Source organism: Empidonax traillii, unplaced genomic scaffold (genome assembly GCF_003031625.1).
Source record: "Empidonax traillii isolate 1590-97213 ecotype Southwest subspecies unplaced genomic scaffold, ASM303162v1 scaffold289:size826226, whole genome shotgun sequence".
In the NCBI taxonomy this organism is placed as follows: domain Eukaryota; kingdom Metazoa; phylum Chordata; class Aves; order Passeriformes; family Tyrannidae; genus Empidonax; species Empidonax traillii.
This window is the reverse complement of record NW_020955482.1, coordinates 82,250-101,894: the sequence shown is the minus strand read 5'-3', so window position 1 is coordinate 101,894 and position 19,645 is coordinate 82,250. Positions and strand designations below refer to the sequence as shown.

General features: G+C 40.0%; 1 protein-coding gene across 3 annotated transcripts in view; it reads right to left on the bottom strand.

Moving 5' to 3' along the window:
• Window positions 1-6,413, bottom strand: part of STAB2 (stabilin 2) — an 84,450-nt gene extending 78,037 nt beyond the window's left edge. For all 3 annotated transcript variants that reach the window (XM_027890481.1, XM_027890483.1, XM_027890482.1), the window contains exons 1-3: window positions 6,137-6,413; window positions 2,983-3,116; window positions 2,047-2,162 (exon numbers count right to left, since the gene is read on the bottom strand). In XM_027890481.1, coding sequence (XP_027746282.1) covers window positions 2,047-2,162; window positions 2,983-3,116; window positions 6,137-6,220 — 334 coding nt within the window. In that variant the 5' untranslated portion in view covers window positions 6,221-6,413. The remainder of the gene's footprint in view (window positions 1-2,046; window positions 2,163-2,982; window positions 3,117-6,136) is intronic.
• Between the last annotated feature and the right edge of the window lie 13,232 nt (window positions 6,414-19,645).

Genomic DNA, 19,645 nt, shown 5'->3' with positions numbered 1-19,645 from the left:
CACAGTCACCTACTGCCACCCTGGGGAGAAGTGAGACCTTTGCTTTTATTGAGGATGTTTTTTGAAAAGCAGTGAGAAAAAGATGCTATTGCTCATCCCTTACAGCTATCAGAATATGCAGACCAAATCTTCATATCTAGGCCAAAAAGCTTAAATTTTTTTTTTTCCCTCACGCAGTTAAATTCAGCACCTCCCAAGTGTCACCAAATTCAGCCTCTTAAAATCCTTCACTTTGCCTTACTCCCTGAGAGGCTGAAACAGTGGGTAGAACAGTGGGTAAAGATGTGTTTTGGACCATTTAATTGCAGAGAATTAAGTTTATTATTGTTCTTTTTTTCCTCTTTAGCTTTACAGTGCTTTCTACTCAGTTGGTCATGCCATACACCTTTCAGTTGGTACTCAGGCTTGTCTTTGGAGCCATGTAAATATTTGCCCAGGGAGGGAACCAGTGCTGGGGTAGGGAGTAGCTCCTGCTGCAGTCCATCGGTTATACTCATGGGACATCTCAGATCCACCAGCTGTGGTGTCTGTGGTTGTGTGATGCTGGCAGTGTTAAAAGGCTGTGATCTTTCCCCCTTGACCTTTCCCCACTTGATACTTTTGCCTTTTGACTTTATGACTCTTTACAGAGGGATTGGTGTGCGGCTGCATGGCTGTGTGTGCTTCATGGGAGGGAAGGGGACAAGAGTTCTTTCATTCACACCGTGTGTTTCAGCATGTGCTATCATTCAAGGAAGTCAGAGTGCTATTTAAGACCTAGTTTTGTCCTTGCCATCAGATGCTAAATGTGAAGTAAACCCCTAGTCAGGGATTTTTCACTGGCCTCAGGAAGGGCCGTCTTTCCTCCAAACATTTCAAGTCGTGCCATATTCTACAAGAGAGATTGTGATAACATAGAGAGCTATTTTCTTCCTCCAAATGACAGCAGAAACAATGCTGAGACCTTGATTTCTTGCTTTTTGGGGTCAGGAAGTTTGTCCAAAGGAAGAGAAGGCTTCACGCTCCTTTACACAGTGTTACAGGCTCAGGGGCAGTGAATTCTGCTCCTCTCCAGAAACACTGATGCCCCTTGTGTGGCCTCCCAGGGCACCCTGAATATGGGATGATGAGGACCAAGGCTGCATTTGGCGGTGGGATGGTAAACCACCAACCAAGTGGTTATGTTCAGAAGAATACATGACCACATACTATGCACTCATATATTGGCTTGTGTTTTCTACTGCGGTAGCTAAAAGTTGGAATTGGACTGTTTTGCTTTAGTAGGTAAATAACTGCTTAAATAATAGCTTGGGCTAAAATTATATTTTTTAAATCTGTTTTGTGGACAAAAGGACTTCACAGACACTGAAACAGACCTTGACATCATTAACTAAAGAAGGAAACACTCTGGCTGGGCAGGGAAATTTCCTCTGTGGGTCTTGATGCCCATCTGGGTAGCCTGAGATTTGAGGCACTTGTGGAAATGCTGAAAGGCTTTTCCTGAGGAAGGAGTAGAGGAAGCGGGGCACTCCTTATTATCCCTGCTTCAGTAATGGCCTTCAGATTCTCTGGCAGTTCAAGAAACTATTTCAAGTTGAGCTGAAAGAAAAGACCCTCCCTGCATCTGAAAGTAGAGAATGAAAGAGATTTGGAAGTATTTCAGACAAAGGTGAGGGTGGTTTTGACCTAAAATGAAACATATAAACTTGTGGTTTGAAAATCTTAACCTTTATCTGTTATGGGGATCCTCCCAACTGAAGTAGTTTTGCAGGTATTGACTGAAATGATTTGTTTTGAAAATCTCAAAACTACAGAGATTTCCTGAGATTTTTTTAAGTTTTCTGTATTTATTTCTTTTCAAATGAAGCTGTATCTGTTTTTCTTTAAATCCTCTAAGTTTTAGCTGAGAACTGCTGTTTATTTCTACTTCTAAAATAAGCTCTGAGGAGAAAACTTCTCATAGCGATAGGTTCTGAAAAGAACGAAAGTCACTTGTTTATTTCTGTTCAAATTATATATTTTAAAAAAAAAACCAAAAAACAAAAAAAACAAACCAAAACAACTTACCCATGCAGTCTGGGCCCCAGTGTCCCTGGCAGCACTCAGGTTGTTCAAATTCCTTCACACAATGATGCCGACATCCCGGAAAAGAAAGTGTGTGTGTTTTAATTTCCAGATAATACCTGAGGAAAAGAAGCTGGAGATGCTTTAAAGTACTTAAAAGCCTCCCATGGGGAAAAATAAAATTCTTAACTTCCTCTTCTCCTCTCAGTGTCAGACAAGAGCACTTTAAACTTAGTTGCATTGATCTGCCTTTTTTTCTTTATTAAACATACGTTAAACGTAGGGGTCTAAAAAGATTCTTGGATTCTGTTTCTTTTGAATAGTAGACTTATCTCCCCACTCATCTCTCCCCCAACATAAATACAGCACTTTTCTGAGAGTTTTTATATGAAATAGTAATTAAAAAATTATTTAATATCAAAATTGTTTAAATGCTAAGTGAACTCAGTTGCATTTTCTCTAAAATACTGCTTTTATTTTTTTTGTCAGTCTGAAAGGCAAAATTTCAAATTTGCTTCGAGATATTTTTCCCTACCCTTCACCCTCTCACCTCCCCAAATCAGCAGTTTTAAAAATCTCTTATTTATGTGATAATATATAAGAATAATACATAAGCGTAATTTGATATTACATATATTTTTAATATTTTTGTATCATTCATATCAATTATGAAGAAAAAGAGGAAAGAGATTATATGATATCACTCAAAAGAAAATCTGATAACCGTTAATAACAATGTTTATTTTCCTGTTATACCATTTGCTGATTAGGTTTAAGCATCAAGTATTCTGAATGAAGCTTGAGTTCCTGAGTTGATGAAACCAATAGCAAATGTTCTATAATGAAATCACAAAGACTAGAGCATTTGTGATATGAATTAACATTTTCTCATTCACGATGAACAATATTAAAGGCGAAAAGCTCTGACAAAGGAGATACCTGCAGTCTGGTATGCCAGTCCCATTGGTAATTTTGGTGTAACCAGCAGGGCACCGGGTGTCGAAGTTTAAAGAGCAAGGTACACATTCAGTTTTCATTCTAATGAGCAGCTTTTGATCACATTGCTTCTTCATCTGTAATAGGAGAAGAATAATTAAAAAGAAGGAAAAACTGCCCCCAGTGACATTTCTGAAAAAATTTAACTCAGCTTTGCTCTCACTCACAGCCACAAGCTCTTTCCTGTTCAGCAGGAGCTTCTGTTCTGGAGCTAAACTGTATCATAGACCACATATCAGGGCTTTGCAGTAGCCTCATCTGCATGAAATATGCCCAACCACTGTAGCATAAACTCTTATAGTGTAATATTTTTCCTGAGAGTGCTTTATCAACAAATGCTAAGTTCACCAGACTTAAAAGTCAGGTTATTGAGACAACACCAGCCTAGGGAGTGTTACTTCCAAAGTTTCTGACAAGTGCTTTCTCCATTCAATGGCAAAATTAAACAAGATGTGGAGTAGGTTTCTCATGGCTCTGAGAACACAGAGAGCACAGCACAGGCCTGTGGAACAACATTCCTCTCAAAAGTGGACTTCATATTATCATCACCGCTGTACTGGACTAAAGGGCTTGGGAAACCTGGCTGTAGAGCTGTAACCTAAACAACAAAGGTTTGTGCCCCTTGCTGTGGTTGTCCTAGTTTCAAGCATACAGATCTGACAAATGACTAAAGGTGACAAAAGGAGAAAAGGCTTAGGGTGTTGCCACAGCAGTGGCATTATATTTTGTGGCTGTAGAAATCATAGATGTGAAGATGTCTATAAACCTGATATAGTGTCTGTTTCCTACCATTTAAACTGTCAACCTATTTTAAAGCAGCAAGTCTTTGATGAGCTGCACCTAATGTCAGCTTCATCTTCTTTCTTCCTGGTATTTGTAGAAGTAAGTTCATAATTCACTAATGGTGAGAAATGATCTAATGCAGAGCATGGTTTTTTAAAAACCAGCAGTCCAGATAGTACTGGACCTTCTGGACAAGCGTGGGTTGCTGACGCCTCTTTGCAGAAGCTCACAATTGGTCTAGGTGGGTACCCTGGCACCTTGGGCTTTCTATGTGTCCCATTGCCTGGTAGTCCTGGATGAAGCCCTCACCCCTTTGGTTCCTCCTCTTGAGAGATGAACATTTCAGTAGCAAAGCTCGTGAGGATGTATCACGGACATGATAAGGAGATTTAGTTTCATAACCTCTGAAGGACTCCAACTGATTGTCATCATCCAGTTATAAGTACATTTCAACATCCATTTAGTTGTCAAATTTTAGTCTATAAATGCACTGTTTAAATCTAATTTGGGTAACGCTCAAGTATTTGGGTAGTCAAACCCCTTGCTGTGTAGATGAATTTCAGGTATCTTTGAAGTAAAAATGTGACCTTTTTCCAGATGTGGGTATAATGTGAACACAGCTTGATCAGACACCTAGTAAAGCAGTGCTGAGCAGTGCTGTGCTGGCAGGGCTGAGCAGCCTCCCTGCCTTTGCAGCAGAACCCAGCGCTGGTGAAGCACTGGACAAGACCTGGCCCTCTGGGCACCAGGGTCCCAGAAACTCAAACCAGAGCATCTCTGCACTTTGCTTTCCCTCCAAAACCACCTGGCGAGGCAATAACATGAGGGAGCTTGAATATTTCAAGCTTTTCATAATCCTGATGCTCAGCATCGGTGCGGCCACCTTAACAGCTCATCCCTGAGGGGAGCACCAGAGCACTCATGCACAGGAGTAAGATCCAAGCAGCACAAATGCACAGTCCATGCACCTGAAATCCTGTAACATTTCCACTGAGTAGTATCATTACTGATAATGTGGAAGAATCATAAAATATAGAGTGCTAGCTGATTTTTTCTGAGTCTTTTCCTAAGCATGCTGCTAAAGCTCTGCTCCTTACACTTGTGTGCTGTAAATCTGAGGCTGGATAATCTGCTGGGCCTGTAAGATATTCAGGTCCGCAAGTGGAAAAGCTGTTGGCATTAGTGGTTTAAATGATCTTATTGCAGAAGTTGTTATCAAAAATAAGGAACCCCACAAAATTTCACTTTTGGAACAAGAAAATTCAAATACATTTTTGAAAAGTTAAAATCTAAATAAAAAGGACATAAACCCTTTCCCTACCACCAACTCTATAACACTGTTTAGAAACGGTGGCGTTATTTCAACTTTCTCCCATTTCCTCATTTTCCCTTTTTGTTTTAGGGAAAATCAAAGAAAGTTGAATTTGTAGTGACTTTTTTTTTTTTTTGAGATAGAATAAATTTAACACATTTCCTAGTACTTTTTGTATGTTTCAAAATGTCTTTTAGTTTAAAAACCTAACTTAATGACCACCACCACCAAAACACCTGAGGTGCCTTCCCTCCTTCCCTTCCCCCCTCCCCCAAATTCTCTCTGCCCTTTTTTTCCCTCTTCTACAAGTGTTTTTCCTTCAGAATGCAGTAAGTTAAAGCCTCATGTTGTAATGTGAGAGAGTTTAGAGGAGTGAATCACTGCTGAACTCCTGACTTAGATTTGTGACCCAATGCTCCCTGCCTCTCTACAAGGGTGATGGAAACATATGTTGTGAAATTTCTCAGATCCATAGGATTTGTACACGACAAACCTACCGTTTTGCCAAAAGACTACAGATCTTAAGTTTATAACTTCGTACAATAACTTTCAATAACTCAATTCCTTAGTTTTTTTTCCTTACCCATCTGAAACAGCTTTCCCTTCTTGTAGTTAGTAGAGTGGATTATTTTCACTATAGAAAAATTTCTGCTTTTATCTTCTGACTTATCCAAAATCCTAAGAATTTTCTTTTGATAAATGTATCAGCTACAGTCTTTTGCCACATTTGCCATTTTTCAGAGCCTTTTTCAGCATACGCATTTCATTTGAGCCAAATTCTCGTGGGAAGTAAACAGATACACTTCTGTTATTTCAAAGGACTGAATTACAGAGCTCGTGGTTTATAATTCAGTGCCATATACATCAATGACTGTTAAAGTAGGTTTTTCTTCTATAAGTACATATCAGATAGATATATCTATCTGATAACTGCTCTCTCTATAACACAGAGTAATCCAGACATATAATAAACTGTTACTTAAATAAAAAACTGCTTCTTACCTCATCTTGGACTTGCGATGACGAACACAGTTTCATTGCAACCAAAAAAGCAAAAAATAATAAAAAACCTGAATTTTTTTCCATTGTGAAAAATTGGATTTTTTTTCCTATTAGAATCCTCCAAACATGAAAACTCAAATTCAGACATAAAATGATCGTTCTGCAGAGGTGCTATTTCTTCTGCTTTCTTAGGTAAATAGTTTACCAGGACTCTTGTGTTCCCCAAGATAAATGAGTGTAGGATATGGCATATGGAGCTTGCCTAGGCAGGAGAGATTTCAAAATGTAGGGTATTAGCTGAAAGTTTTCACTGGAAAGCTGAATAAAGCCTTCCTAACTGAATGACAGGATATCCTGACAGGGCTCTGGTCATTTATTCCTTTCTCTGAAACTGCTGACAGTACAAAATGAAGGACACTGAACTGTTATTGACAGCAGATGATTTCTTCTTTTAGGTGGGCATTGGTAGGGGGTTGGAGTAACTACTGTGCTTGTTACCATTCATTTGTTGAACTGATCTAAAGAACAGCAATGGATCGCTGGAAGTTGTATAATCAACCTAATTTAAGAGTGGGTCCCCTGGATGTGATTTTGGGAGAAATACTAGTGACTTTATCTCGAGAGACCAAACGAACATCTTCCAGCTTTGGCTAGCTGGATAAAAGCAGACATTTTTTCCCACCTTTTTGCTGTTTTTGTTAAATCATTTTGACTAATTTTCTGGAGCTAAGCAGAGGCAAATTAACTCAGCTGTGTTACTTGGATATGGTTTAGAGGGACGAGTATGCAGATATTTTGATTTGCCAAAAGCAAGATTGTTCTTTTTTCTCAGAGCTCTTCAGCTCTTTTGCTGCTTCTCTGGTCAGTCTTGTAAGGGTAGACTCTCTTGTGTCTTAAATACCTGATAATTTGGATGCCTCCAGGTTGAAACCTCTTCTTGGTACCCCTTACCTCATAATTTCTTTAGTCATTTGAAGACACTCCGTAAGAGTGCCTTAATACAAAGTTGTGCTTTGTAACATCTTATCTTTAACTTTGTGTTGCTTTCCTAAAAAAAGAAGTACGATAAACATATAATACAATGTACAAATTAATCTACTTTTATTATATGCTCTAACAGAACAAAAATTGCTGGTAGGAGATGGCAGGGCAAGATGTTTCCTGTGCACTCATCAGATCCTGTTCCTTTCTGCTATACAGTAATTTCTTGTTTATGCAGACAAGATAGCAGCCAAGGGTTGTGATGTACATGCTGACAATATGTATGTCCCTGAGAGGGGCTGTTTCTCTTTCATGAGGTCAAGGCCTTTTATGCTACTTTGGCCTTGCATACAATGTATAATCTGGTGCGGCGGAAGGAATGGCTCAGGTTTTTCTCCAAAAGCAGAATCCTGGAGGATCTTCCGTGTGGTGATAGCTCCTGGCTGCATCCCATTCTCTGTGGGATGTTCAGGAGGGAAATGTATGCTCCCTGTTTTGCAGTTATGCCTTGTTGGAGCATGGGCAGAGTGGCTGACTGGGAAGGGTCTGGGCAAAACACGTTTGCCTGGTCCCTGTGTGGGTGATGGCAGGAGCTGACAGCTTCTTCAGCAGATGGGCTCTTTGAGGTCAGATGGGTTTCTTGCCTGTGTTGCCACTTCAGACAGTGCAGCAATGAAAGGAGCTGTAAATCAAGCATGTCCCTTTCCTGTCTTGTAGACTGAGATAAAGAGCAACAACATCAGCTCTCTTGTTATCTGCTCTCGCCTCCCGTATAGGCATTTGTGTGAAGTAAACTCTTTTTCCCTTTCCTTCCTCTCCCTTCTTGTCAGAGAATGGTCTCCCCACTAAGTGCCGTGAAGGCTGCTTTCCTTGCTCCAGAGGGACCAGACACCCTTTCCTCCTTTTGGTGATGGGCATTTGTTGTGTTCAGTTCTGGGCTTATTGTGTTCAGCTCTGGGCCCCTCAGTTCAGCAAAGACATTGAGGTGCTGGAGCGGGTCCAGAGAAGAGCAACCAAGCTGGTAAAGGGACTTGAGCACAAGTCCTGTGAGGAGAGGCTGAGGGAGCTGGGGTTGTTTAGTCTGAAGAAGAGGAGACTCAGGGGTGACCTCATCACTCTCTACAACTACCTGAGAGGAGGCTGTAGCCAGGTGGGGGTCGGTCTCTTCTCCTAGGCAATCAGCAGTAGGACAAGAGGGCACGGGCTTAAGCTCTGCCAGGGCAGGTTTAGGTTGGATATTAGAAAGAAGTTCTTTACAGAAAGAGTTATCAGGCATTGGAATGGCCTGCCCAGAGAGGTGGCAGATTCACCATTCCTGGAAGTTTTTAAGACGAGACTGGGCGTGGCACTGAGTGCCGTGATCTAGTAATCACAGTGGGGTTGGATCAAGGGTTGGACTTGATGATCTCAGAGGTCTCTTCCAACCCAGTTAATTCTATGGTTCTATGATTTTCCTTGTTCATGGAGGTTAAATACAGACTGTGCCAGGCTCTAATTATAAATGTGTGTCTGGCTCCTGCCCTACTTTGGGCAGAAATACAGGCTAACAGGTCCCCTGGCACATAGGACAAGGCTCCCCTGGGCCTCGGGAAGGTGGCACCTCGGTGTTTAAAGCAGCCTGTGCGGTGTGGCATTGTACCTACCTCCCCAACCAGGGAGCTGGCACACTGCCTTACTTGGGAGAAGGCTGTCCTGGCCGGAGGTACCAGCAGCCACGCTGGTGTTGTGTGCTGGCATGCTGTTGGCGTGGGCAGGAAGCCCCGACTGCCAGGTTTTGCCCTTTACTTTTGGAAACATGATTGTGGTGGTCTCGGCAGGCTGAGACCTTCCTGCCCTTGTGCCTGGGCCACAGAATGCTGAGGAGTCCCCAGAGATCCCCAGTGGGGATTTTGTCCATGTGCTGCCCTGCATCTTGACATGACTTCTCTCGATGTGTTTGCATCCCGTCCTGGCTTTGCAGCCCATGTATTTCTGGGGCTGTCCTCCTCCAGGGTTGTGGTGGCAAGCTATCCCATCCTCTTTATCTTGCTACTTATAGAGCTTGCTGAGATCTTTATGCTCTTGCATTCCCTACTTGTACTTTTTCCTGACTTTAGCAGGATATCTTATTTTAGCTTTGTGCTGTATCTCATTCTGTATCCAACTGGAATGGTGGAGAGGTCTTGAATATCTTTGGTTCCTGCAAGAAGATTAAAATTTTGGAAGCCTTAGATGACAAATATCAAAATAAAAATGTTTCTGTGGAGTTTGTTCCTTGGGATTTTTTTTTTTTTAAATAATATTGATACAGTTGAAGGAAATGAGAGCAAGGGATTTGGGAGTGACAGTGACTGTGGTCATGGATACACCTGAAAGCTGGGATCGGTTTGACATGGACGAGCCCAACCAACCGTCCCTGGGGATGTTCCAACCAATTGGATGCTCTGTGTCTCATCTGCTAGTGACCCTTGTACCTCTGAAAACTTTCAAGGTGCAAGAAACCTGGTGAAAAAATTTAGGAAGAGCGCTGTGTGTGCTGTAATTCTACAACTGTATGTGCTGTGGCATATCCATGTGTGTGTCACAACTTACCTTTGCTCTGCTATTGCATTCCTGGACTGGCAGCTCCTACTTTAAGTAGATGGAATTGGTTGCCCTTTTACTTTCTTCTTCCGCCTACTGCCTCTCTTCAAGTTACTCCTATTTCTGTGCCGAAAATATCAACCAACCAGAGAAAACATGATGCTTCATTTATGTAGATGTTTTTGAAGACAATGTTTGTGCTACAGCTTACTTCAGCATTACAATGAGGCAGTTGGTCTTTGTCACAGCCAGGCACTGGTTCATGAGGTCAGTTTTAAATTAAAAAAAAAAAAAAAAGTAGTGGAGAGACAGACATGATGGTTGCAGCACTAGCCTTCCTCTACACAGTTCTGATGACCACACAATTTCTTGCATTTAAGAAGTTTTCAGTTGATTGTTGACTGCACAATTTGTGTTGTATATTGTTCCCCTTAACTTTTGGAATTTAAAGCTCTCTCAACCACGGATGGCTGAACAGCATATGATGAACTCTCAGAGACTCATACAAAACTCAGCCATTTCCCAATCATATGGCCGAAGCACCATCTCGGAGGAAGAAACAAAAAAGAAATAAGACTGTTTTGAAACAAAGCAATCATTGCAGTCTGAACATTCGTGAGCTAAGTGTGATAAAAGCTGCTCCTGCTTTCCTGGAATGTCTCACCCTACTTGCAACTTAGCTCCTCAACCAGGGGTACAGCCTGGTTAGTGAGATCTTAGAGACTGTCAAGGGGAAGGGCAGTATTGAGCTAAATTTAATATTCTTCCTTACTAATTTGGAAGTAAGCAGCAGAAAATAAATGAATTACTGTGGTGGTTTTTTTTTTTTTTTTTTTACTGTATGTGGCTTCTGTTTTAGAGCCAGTCACAGCGGGAAAACTGTCACAGGGGTGTGTGAGGCTCCACATGTCTGAGGGAAGTCACTTTGCTCTTTGTTTGGAAACTGGCTAAAGCACCTTGCAACCGGGTAGGGAAAGATAAAATGTGTTCATAAGAAGAAAGCTTCCTAGGGGGAAGCAGGCTTTGGCTCTGCCAAGAGAAACGTCTGAATGCTAATTGTAGGTGGGAGGAAGGGGGGTACAAACCATCAAGTTGCCTAGGAGGAGGCTTGGGGAAAGGAGGGGGCGAATATTTGGGAAATACTGCCTTTGATTAACACAGACTTAATTGGAACGTAACAAAGAGATAGAAAAAAAAAAAAGTTTGGCAAGTTAAATCTTTCCAGTGCCATACATCTGAGGAAGCCAACGGCGGCCTATGGAGAGCCTGAATGGGCAATGTGGAAAATGCCAGGGGTGTGTAATTTTATCTGTGGGGTTATGACAGCCATCATTTTGAAACATGGTGACTATCAGAACTAATTAATTCTCCAAGCCCACAGGATGCATTAAGATGGAGCTGCAGCTGGTATGCTGAGGAATGCCGTGCACCCGGCAGAGGCCATCGCTTTTATCAATGTTAATGAGGGAGAAGGCACAGACAGCTGATCTAAACCCAAATGTGTTCATGATGCATACAGCTGATGGCAATGCAGACTGCCAGTCAAGGGGTGGTCTTAGCCATAGATTAGATCCTCATAGTGGCCTCTTCAGCTTTCTCTCTTTCCTTTTTTTTTTCTCTCCTTTTTTTTTCTTTTTTTTTTTTTTTGTGTTCTCAAAAGAGTCTTTCAGCTGGTGAAATTGTAAACAAAAGGCATTCTAGCCAAAGCCGTGGCAGAGAGGGCTTTGCTAAGGAGACATGAGGAGAGCTGTGTATGCAGCACTAACTTGGACAATGTTATTTACTATAAATTTTAAGGGGAGTGTTGGGTGGGGGAGCTGTAGGGCTAAGCTTCTAATCATGCTCTAAAGAGAATAACCACATTATCAGGGGCCGCTCAGAGGTACCTCTGCTACCCTTTCATGTTGTAATTGCAAACTGCTTAAAAGAATCAAAGTCACCCTCAAGCAATAGGTAAGGTCCCATGTCTTGTAGGTCCAGTAAGATACAAGCTGTACAAATAAGTCCCTGATTTGTTGGAAGTGTTCCCTATGTACAGCTGTGAGACAGATGTACAAGGGGATGAAGCTACAGGGCTCCTGGGTAGCAGTATCATGGAGGTGGAGGAAAGGACTTAGTAACCAGGACCTGGAAGTGTAGTTAGCATAGAGGAATATTAAAACCGTCTTTTCATCCTTGTTTCTACTCTGCTGCATTGTAGTTCTGGATAGACCATGCACAGACTCTCGTCCCAATGTTGTTGCTGCTAATGGTGTGATAAATGGAGGAGGTATTGCCCTGGTACTAAACCTTGATTTTTTAAAAAAAACTGTGGGTCTTTGTGGTGATATAACGCACTTCAGAATAATTTCATCTCCTGTTTGATGGAGTATAAATATAGCATTATTCCTTGCAGAGATTTGAAATAAAATTAACAGCGATAATGAGTTGCTGGATAAATACACCAAAACAAACTTGTAGTTTGAGTTAACATCTGTACAATGTCAGCATGTAAGGAGCTTCAGCTTTAAGGTGTGATCAAAAGATATTGGAAGCTAGGAACAAATAATGGGCTTCCACAAGATAAGAAGTTAACTCAAATGGATCTTGATGGCAATTCTCAAGCAAACATGTTTCACAGTTTATAAACATCCAGGAAGGAGACTGTATATGTCTTGTACTTCTGCAGTTCTGCTAAGGTTGCAGTATGTAAAGCAAAAACACCAGGAAAAGCCCGAGATTTCAGTATTTGGAATGGGCAGAGGGATGTAGAGCATGGATTTTTGGTGCTGTAAACATTACACTGATTTTTCTAACTCTGTGGTAGAGAAGCAGGACAGAGAGCAGCACACACTTTTCAGATCTTAGCAGTAGGCCATGGTAGGACTGGGGATGTTTGGAAAATTCAGGCACCACAAGGTAAGGGGTTTTGTGGAGTCGAGGGAAGGAGCAGAGACTCTGTGGTGTTATTACTTGCTGACTTTCTTCCTTGCTCTAGACAATGCAGAGAGCTTGCTGTAATTTTGGCCTACATAGAGTTTGTATCCTTTCATAGTAATACTTTTGTTTTGACTATTCAGACTTAAAGATAGATTAATACAGTTAATAATTTACTACTAATAGAACTGAATTGCAGATAATGACATGGAGCAATCAACCCTTGCTCAGTTTTTTTTTCCTTTCCTTTTAAATGCAGCCTTTATAATACTATCTAAATGTGTTTGTTTATGGCTATAGTGGATTGATTTCAGCCAGTTAACTTGTCTAGGAAAAGCCATCTCAAGATATGATTGAGAAAGAAAATTGTGCAGAAAACAATATGGCATAATTTTGACAAGTAGAATAACATAATGTTATTTTTTCATTGTCTTCTTTCTTATGATGTATAAACTTGCTGTGGTTTACCTCAAGTTACAGGGCTCTGTTATGTGCTGTACAAGTGGGGTAACACAGTATGGGAATGAAGAATGGAAGTCCCTATGCCATGATCCAAGGGCAACAAGTTGCCCATGGGGACATCTAAGATTGCTGGGAACAGCCAAGTGCAACCACTGCCCTAGGAAATAGAGCTAGACTTGGGAGAGGGAAGCTCAAGCTGCATTTTTTGCTCCATTGCTTAAAGATACAGACAAGGCACTCTCCCTTCTGCCGTGGCTGCATCTTGTTTCTGCCTTTCTGTAGTTTGTCTGGGTTTCACAATGGCTCTATGTTGGTGCCTCCAAAAGTGACGCCTGGGGCGAGGGTCGCTCCTGCGCAAGTTAACGCTGAAGAATAAAATACGCTTTCCCCACCAGTATCCTCCAGGCTTCTCCACTTCAGCACATAGAACCATAAAGATCCTCTAGTTCCAAGCCCCGTGCCAGAACCCCCTGGGCAGTTCTGCAGGGGGAGGCGGGCGGGGGTCCGACCCTCCCCGCGGGACCACCGGAGGGCAGCAGAGCCCACGCCAAGGCTTCAGACCCCCCAAAACCCGCGGGCAGCAGCACCTGCAAGCAGCTCCTCGGGTCCCCACGACCCGCTGCGAGAGCCTTGTGGGAGGCAGCTTCCCTGCGTGGGTAATCCGCAGAAGCCGAGGTGCGAGCATGAACGCATTGACGTGACTGAGGTGGTTTCCTAAAAATCCTAAAAAAAAAAAAAAAGAAAAAAGAAAAAAAAAAATATATATATACTACGTAATAAAACATAGAAAATTAAAATATGAAATATAAACACATAAACATACATCTTAACATATAAATATTTAAAATGTAAAAAGATATAAAAGTCATATGAATGCATAAAATGTATAGAATAAATATTAAAAGGTATAAAATAACATAAAATATAAAATAAACATAGAACAGAGTAGATATATAGAAAATAAGAATAAAATCTATAAAATAAATTCATAAAAATGTGATTATGACAAAATTAAAATGGTGCATGGTTTTTATGTGATGGAGAAGTTTGGAAACAGTTGAGTTGTCTAGCTGCAAAGAGTGCATAGACATGAGGCCCATGTACATGACCTCGTAGTACGTGAGTAGTAGAGAGGAGAGGGCATAGTCAGAAACCTCCACAAATGTGTGCTGCATCTCAAAAAATGAGCAACCAGGGAACTGTTCTCTTTCCCCTGACTCCCACAGAGTTGTATAAACACTATAAATAAAAATTTTGAAGGATTTCAAATCCATGGGACTATCTGCTGAAATTCCATTTAAAAGTTTCTACTTAGTGCCTTGTGTGTTGAAGACTAACCTTTGTGAGAAAGTTTACTGGTTTTTATGGTGATGAAGTAAACGCACAAGAATTCTTTCCAAATATCCAAAAGGTATGGTTAATGGACTGTACTTTGTGTTAAACATACTGGAAAGTCTAACTAAATGTGCAAATGCAAAGTCAGTGTTACTGGCAGTGTGATTAGGCCGAGCACACAGGCAGAAAAACCTCTTCAAAGGCTCACTATGTGTAGCAAGGCTCTGTACAGGAGGCACTTGTGAAGGACCATGCAAAGTCCTCATCTACAAACATAGATAAGTTTTGAATATGTCTAATATAAAACAAAAGAGCTACAGTTTTGAAAGTTTTGATGGAGAAGTCAAGTATTTAGAAGTATGAAGAATCCAGAACTAAATGTCCTTCACCTAATAATAAGGCTATTATTCATTTTAGCAGTCAGACGTCTAATATCATGACGTATTCATCTGAACAGAGGAAAAAAATATAGTATGTAGGGGTTATAAATTAGAAACTTTCTAATCTTTGAGTGCTTGACTTGTTTTTAAATTTTAAAAATGGATTTGTTTTTAATTTTTGAAAGTATAATAGACTAAAATATTTAAAAAAAAAAAGAAAAAAGGAGGAAAAAAAGAAAAACCAAACCCACCTGTAAATGAAGCTTTAATGTAGTTATTTCATATCCAATTAGCTTATGAGGAACAGAGATGAGGTTGTTGTTGTGAAACTCTAAGCAGGAAAAATGCTACTTCTTTAGCCCTGGTACCATCACTCATGTTTGCAGACGTATCTTTTCCTGGCCCTGCCAGATAGTCTTCCAAGACTTTCATCCAGCACTGTCTATCTCTGTCCCTATGGAATGTATTTTAATATTATTTAACATGAGCAACATTATAACAGTGTAAAGACAGACTATGTAGCATTCACACACTCTCTAGCATCCTCTTTTTGTGCATCAGCTTTGTTTGTCTGTTTTTAAATTTTGACCTGCAGAAGTGAAATTACATAAATGCTTCATGTATGAATTGGGGAAATTACATTACTGATCTCCTTGGGAGATACTACCCCTATCCGTAGTAGAAGATCAAATAGATAATTAAAGATATGGCCTGAATATCTAAATGACAAAGATTCTCTTCATTCTTCTTCTGACTCTGGTGACTAACTCTGATCATCCCATCCATCCCATGAAGGATATAGAATGATTTGGAGGGATCTGGAGAATGAAAATAGCAAATATGAGAAAATTACAAAGTGATGAACATCTGTGTGGAGTAGATAGAAGACTAAAAAGGAGATAAAATGAATAGGGGTTTTATGATCTGTATAGAGATAATAAATGGGAAATTCTCAAGTTTTCTATTATTGTAATTCTCTGTAAGAGAATTTTTGAAAGAGTTACCTTAAAAAAAAAAAAGACAAAAAATGTTATTTCTTTGTAAATAAGAGTTTAAAAAACTTTTAGCCTTTTCTGCTAATGCAACTTCTTAGTTTCTTATTGCATGATTGTAGGTAGGCAAGTCTTCACATATTTTAGAAGTTTGTGGTTGAGAGGAACAAAGCAGAAAATCTGTAGAAGGAAATTCTTTTTTCTTGTAGAAAATATTTTGAATAACTTTTTTTTGTTGAGTTGAAGAAATTTTACTGCAGGGAAAACATAAATGTTCACCTTTTTTATTTTTACTTTACTTGCTGGATAAGCATCTGCCTAGCATACTGGACCTCTCAGAGATGTAGTAACTTGTCTCAAACTTTGTTGAGCAGCAATTCAGGTGCCTAAACACAGGCACCTGGTGCCTCTTTAGATGCCTTTGGATGTTCAGGACTACTGAGTGTTGTGACTTCCTGGGGTAGCACCTGGCAGCCACATGGATACCGTGAGGCATCTAAAACAATCCTAGACAACTAAAACACAACAAGGAACTTAGAAACCTGAAAGTGTCAAGAGCTGCAGAGTTAATGGGACTTCAAGGGCAGGGCCCAGGATGACCACAGATATCTCATTTCCTAGTCCCCATTAGACAAACATCTAGAGAATCGCAATTTTTCCTTTTTACTCACTTGTTAATCCATAATTTAGGAAGTACTGGCTACCTGGAGATCTTGGGAACTGCAGTGTGTGGAATTGATGTTGTGAGGGAAAATCAAACTGATTCCTTGAAATCAAAATCTTTCCTCAGAAAAGGTGTTTTTGGAACCAAGGTTTCTGTTGGAAAAACCAATATATTGTAAAAAATCATGTGTTTTTCATCTGATGCAGGCTGCAATCAGAGGGTACAGTAGATACTCATCTGTTTCAATCAACTACTGCTGAGTATTTTAAGAGATGTTATGAAGCAAGTTTTCTGCCCAAGATCCAGCTCTCACTGGCTTGGCACTCTCAACTGTTGACTAGTTTTTCAAAAGAACTCAGTTCCTATTGTGACTATTATGACCAGGTTTTCAAAAGACTTCAACAGACTGAGTGCTGAACTCCTTTGAAGGTGTCCTAATAATTATTTAGGTGAGTAAATAGCATCTGAGTCTGGTTGCAAAAGCTGACTCTTTCCGGAAAGTTTTACCACATAGCAATGCATATTATCAAACTTAAATTTTCATGTTACCTATATGTGATTTGCCTTTATATATTCTCAGCATTTGAGCTATTTTAGATACAGTTTCTACAAAATTAAAATAGTGGAGCAGCTATAGGCTGCACTTGGGTGTATTATTGTTAATTCAGAATCAATGAAATGTAGCCTTCCTATTGATGAATTGATCATGTTAGAACTTGAATGCTATTATTCAGCAAAATTTCCATGGTTGCTGATGAGTAACAAGAGCAGATCTGATGGAAGAATAAGGGTGAATTCTTCAGTTAGTGTTTTACCTCAAGACCAAAGACTAGGGGGAAAAGAGACTGTGCTGATAGCACTCTTGCACCCAAGGATAGCAGCACTGGGGACAGCGGTGAAGGTTTTAAGCCCTGTATCCGTTACAAAGTTGGATTTAACTAATTCCTGTCACAGTGCTTAAGAGGCAAAATGCCCAAATTTGTATTCTTGGCAAAACTCCTGAGTGAACGCATTATTCTGAATTTAACCCTTCATATATGTGAAAGTGCAAGAGTATAGCAACACGCTATGTAAAATCAAAGGCTCACTTAGACTGGTGTCCTCTCTCCAGGAGTGCTCAGTACTTGGAGGCCTAGCAGAAGAGAATAAGAAACAGAACAAATGTAGAATAATGTTTTTAAAGTACCTTTTCAGGATTCTACCTCTAAGAAGTTATTTTTGTCTGGTTTATATTAATTCTTTTGCCTCCATAGCATCTTGTGGCGGTGACTGCCACAATGTAGTTTCATGCTATGTGAAAAACCTCATATCTTTTATTTCAAACCTTTTGTCAGATACTGTGGCTGTGTGCCCCTGCATGCTGGCATGTGAGAAATGGCTATTTCACAACACTGTGTTTGTGATGTTGTGGAATTGTATCATACCCCTCCATCCTCTGCCCTGTTATTTTTTTTCCAGGTACAAGGGTTATAGATGATGTAGTTTCTTTTCTAATGGGAGTCTTCCTGGGCCTCTGACCTGAATTTTGCCCTTCTCTGGGCTAAAACCTCTTGTAGTTCACCTCTGTTGCTTTGGAAATGGGATGAGACAAACTGCCTACAACATTCAAGATGTTTTTTCCTCAGATTTCTATTGTTATATAACAGTATTTTTTCTGTTTCGTTCTCAATTCACCTTAAAATTCTTAGCATTGTATATAGTTTTCTGCCTACTATTAATCATGGAGCTGATGTTACAAAGAGGGAGGCACAAGGGCCCCAGATTTTTTTATGGAGTGTGAATACTGACATAAAGACCTTCCTTGGGTCATGGTTGTTTTTCCATGTGTGTGTAGATGAATTTCATTAACTGCTTCTCCCCCGACTTGCTGTAAAATGCATCCCTTCACTCAATTAGCCTTACAATCAACCTCTCCAAATATTTTTGTAACATGATATGTTTTGTTGCCTCATTATCAGTGCCATTTTCATATATGCTTTCGGCATACTCAGGCACTTCGTTTCCTGGTCAGTGTTTTCTCTGTAATATGCCAAATTAGCAATCTGTCCCTTTCCTTTATTTCCTATTTCAGCTAGTTGATAATCCAGTTGAGGAACTTCATTCCATACCGTCTGGTTCCTTTCAAAAGCTCATGTAAAAGGCTATTATGTTCTGGAGCCTGAATGGCTGTGTCATATAGGTTGCTATTGCTCTGATGGAATTACACTCCTTGGAAGAGCAGACTATCTGTCTTAAAGAAATCACAAATCTTTAGTCATATACTCCTATTCTTACAAATATTGCATAAGAAAAACTGTTATCTCAGTTTCTTGGCCAAGGTGCTTAGCTGTGTCATCAACTTGTCGTAAAAACTTTGTATTTCATCTATCATTTCTTTATCCAAAAGCAAAGTGTTGGTACAGTTGTATACTTGCACTTTCTTTTACTTTTTGAGGCACAGAACTGAAAAGTGTTTGGCCATTTGGGACTCACGCAGAACTTAGAGATAGTATGGAAGTGATACTGTAAAGGGAAATATTTATTATTCTTGCTTAAAATTAGGTAAGGGTATCTAAACTGTATTATGCTGGTTTCATGAAAACTCTCTCTGGTAAGCAGTGTATTGCTCTATCTTTTGAAAACAAAGATTGCACAATAGATAGAATTACAGGATTATTTTGAACAGTCTTTGAATAACTTGTTTTCTGACTGGTTGGTTGCTATAACCTCATGCTGCCCCTGATGTATTTTCTTTGGTTGGAAATTAGATACCTGCACAGAGCTGCAAACATCATCTGCAGAACCAGAAATAGAAAATCTCAAATGTATTTGGAGTAAGGCTTTGAGACACGATGCTATGGAAGTTGTACTTTCTTCTTTCAATTATTTAAACCACTTGAGCTTGTCTCTCAAACTTAATAACACCATGAAAATCCTCTGGTGAAACTACAGTTTATGATACCAGGTAGGCTGAATTTTATTTTCTATTTCCTAAATTATTATTTGTCAGTAAGTGCTACAGATTTCTTTTCTGTAATTGTCTTCCATACAATAGATATACTGAGATGTTTTGTGTCTTAGACTCTTGATCACACAGAGTCCTTTACAAAAGTATTCAGAAATCTCTCTCGTTCTGATTATTGTTGACTTAGGACGGGGTTTGGTGTTTGTTCTTAATGCTCAGTATGTATGGTCTTATCAATTAAGAATTAATCTGAGTGCAGCTGAAGACATGGAT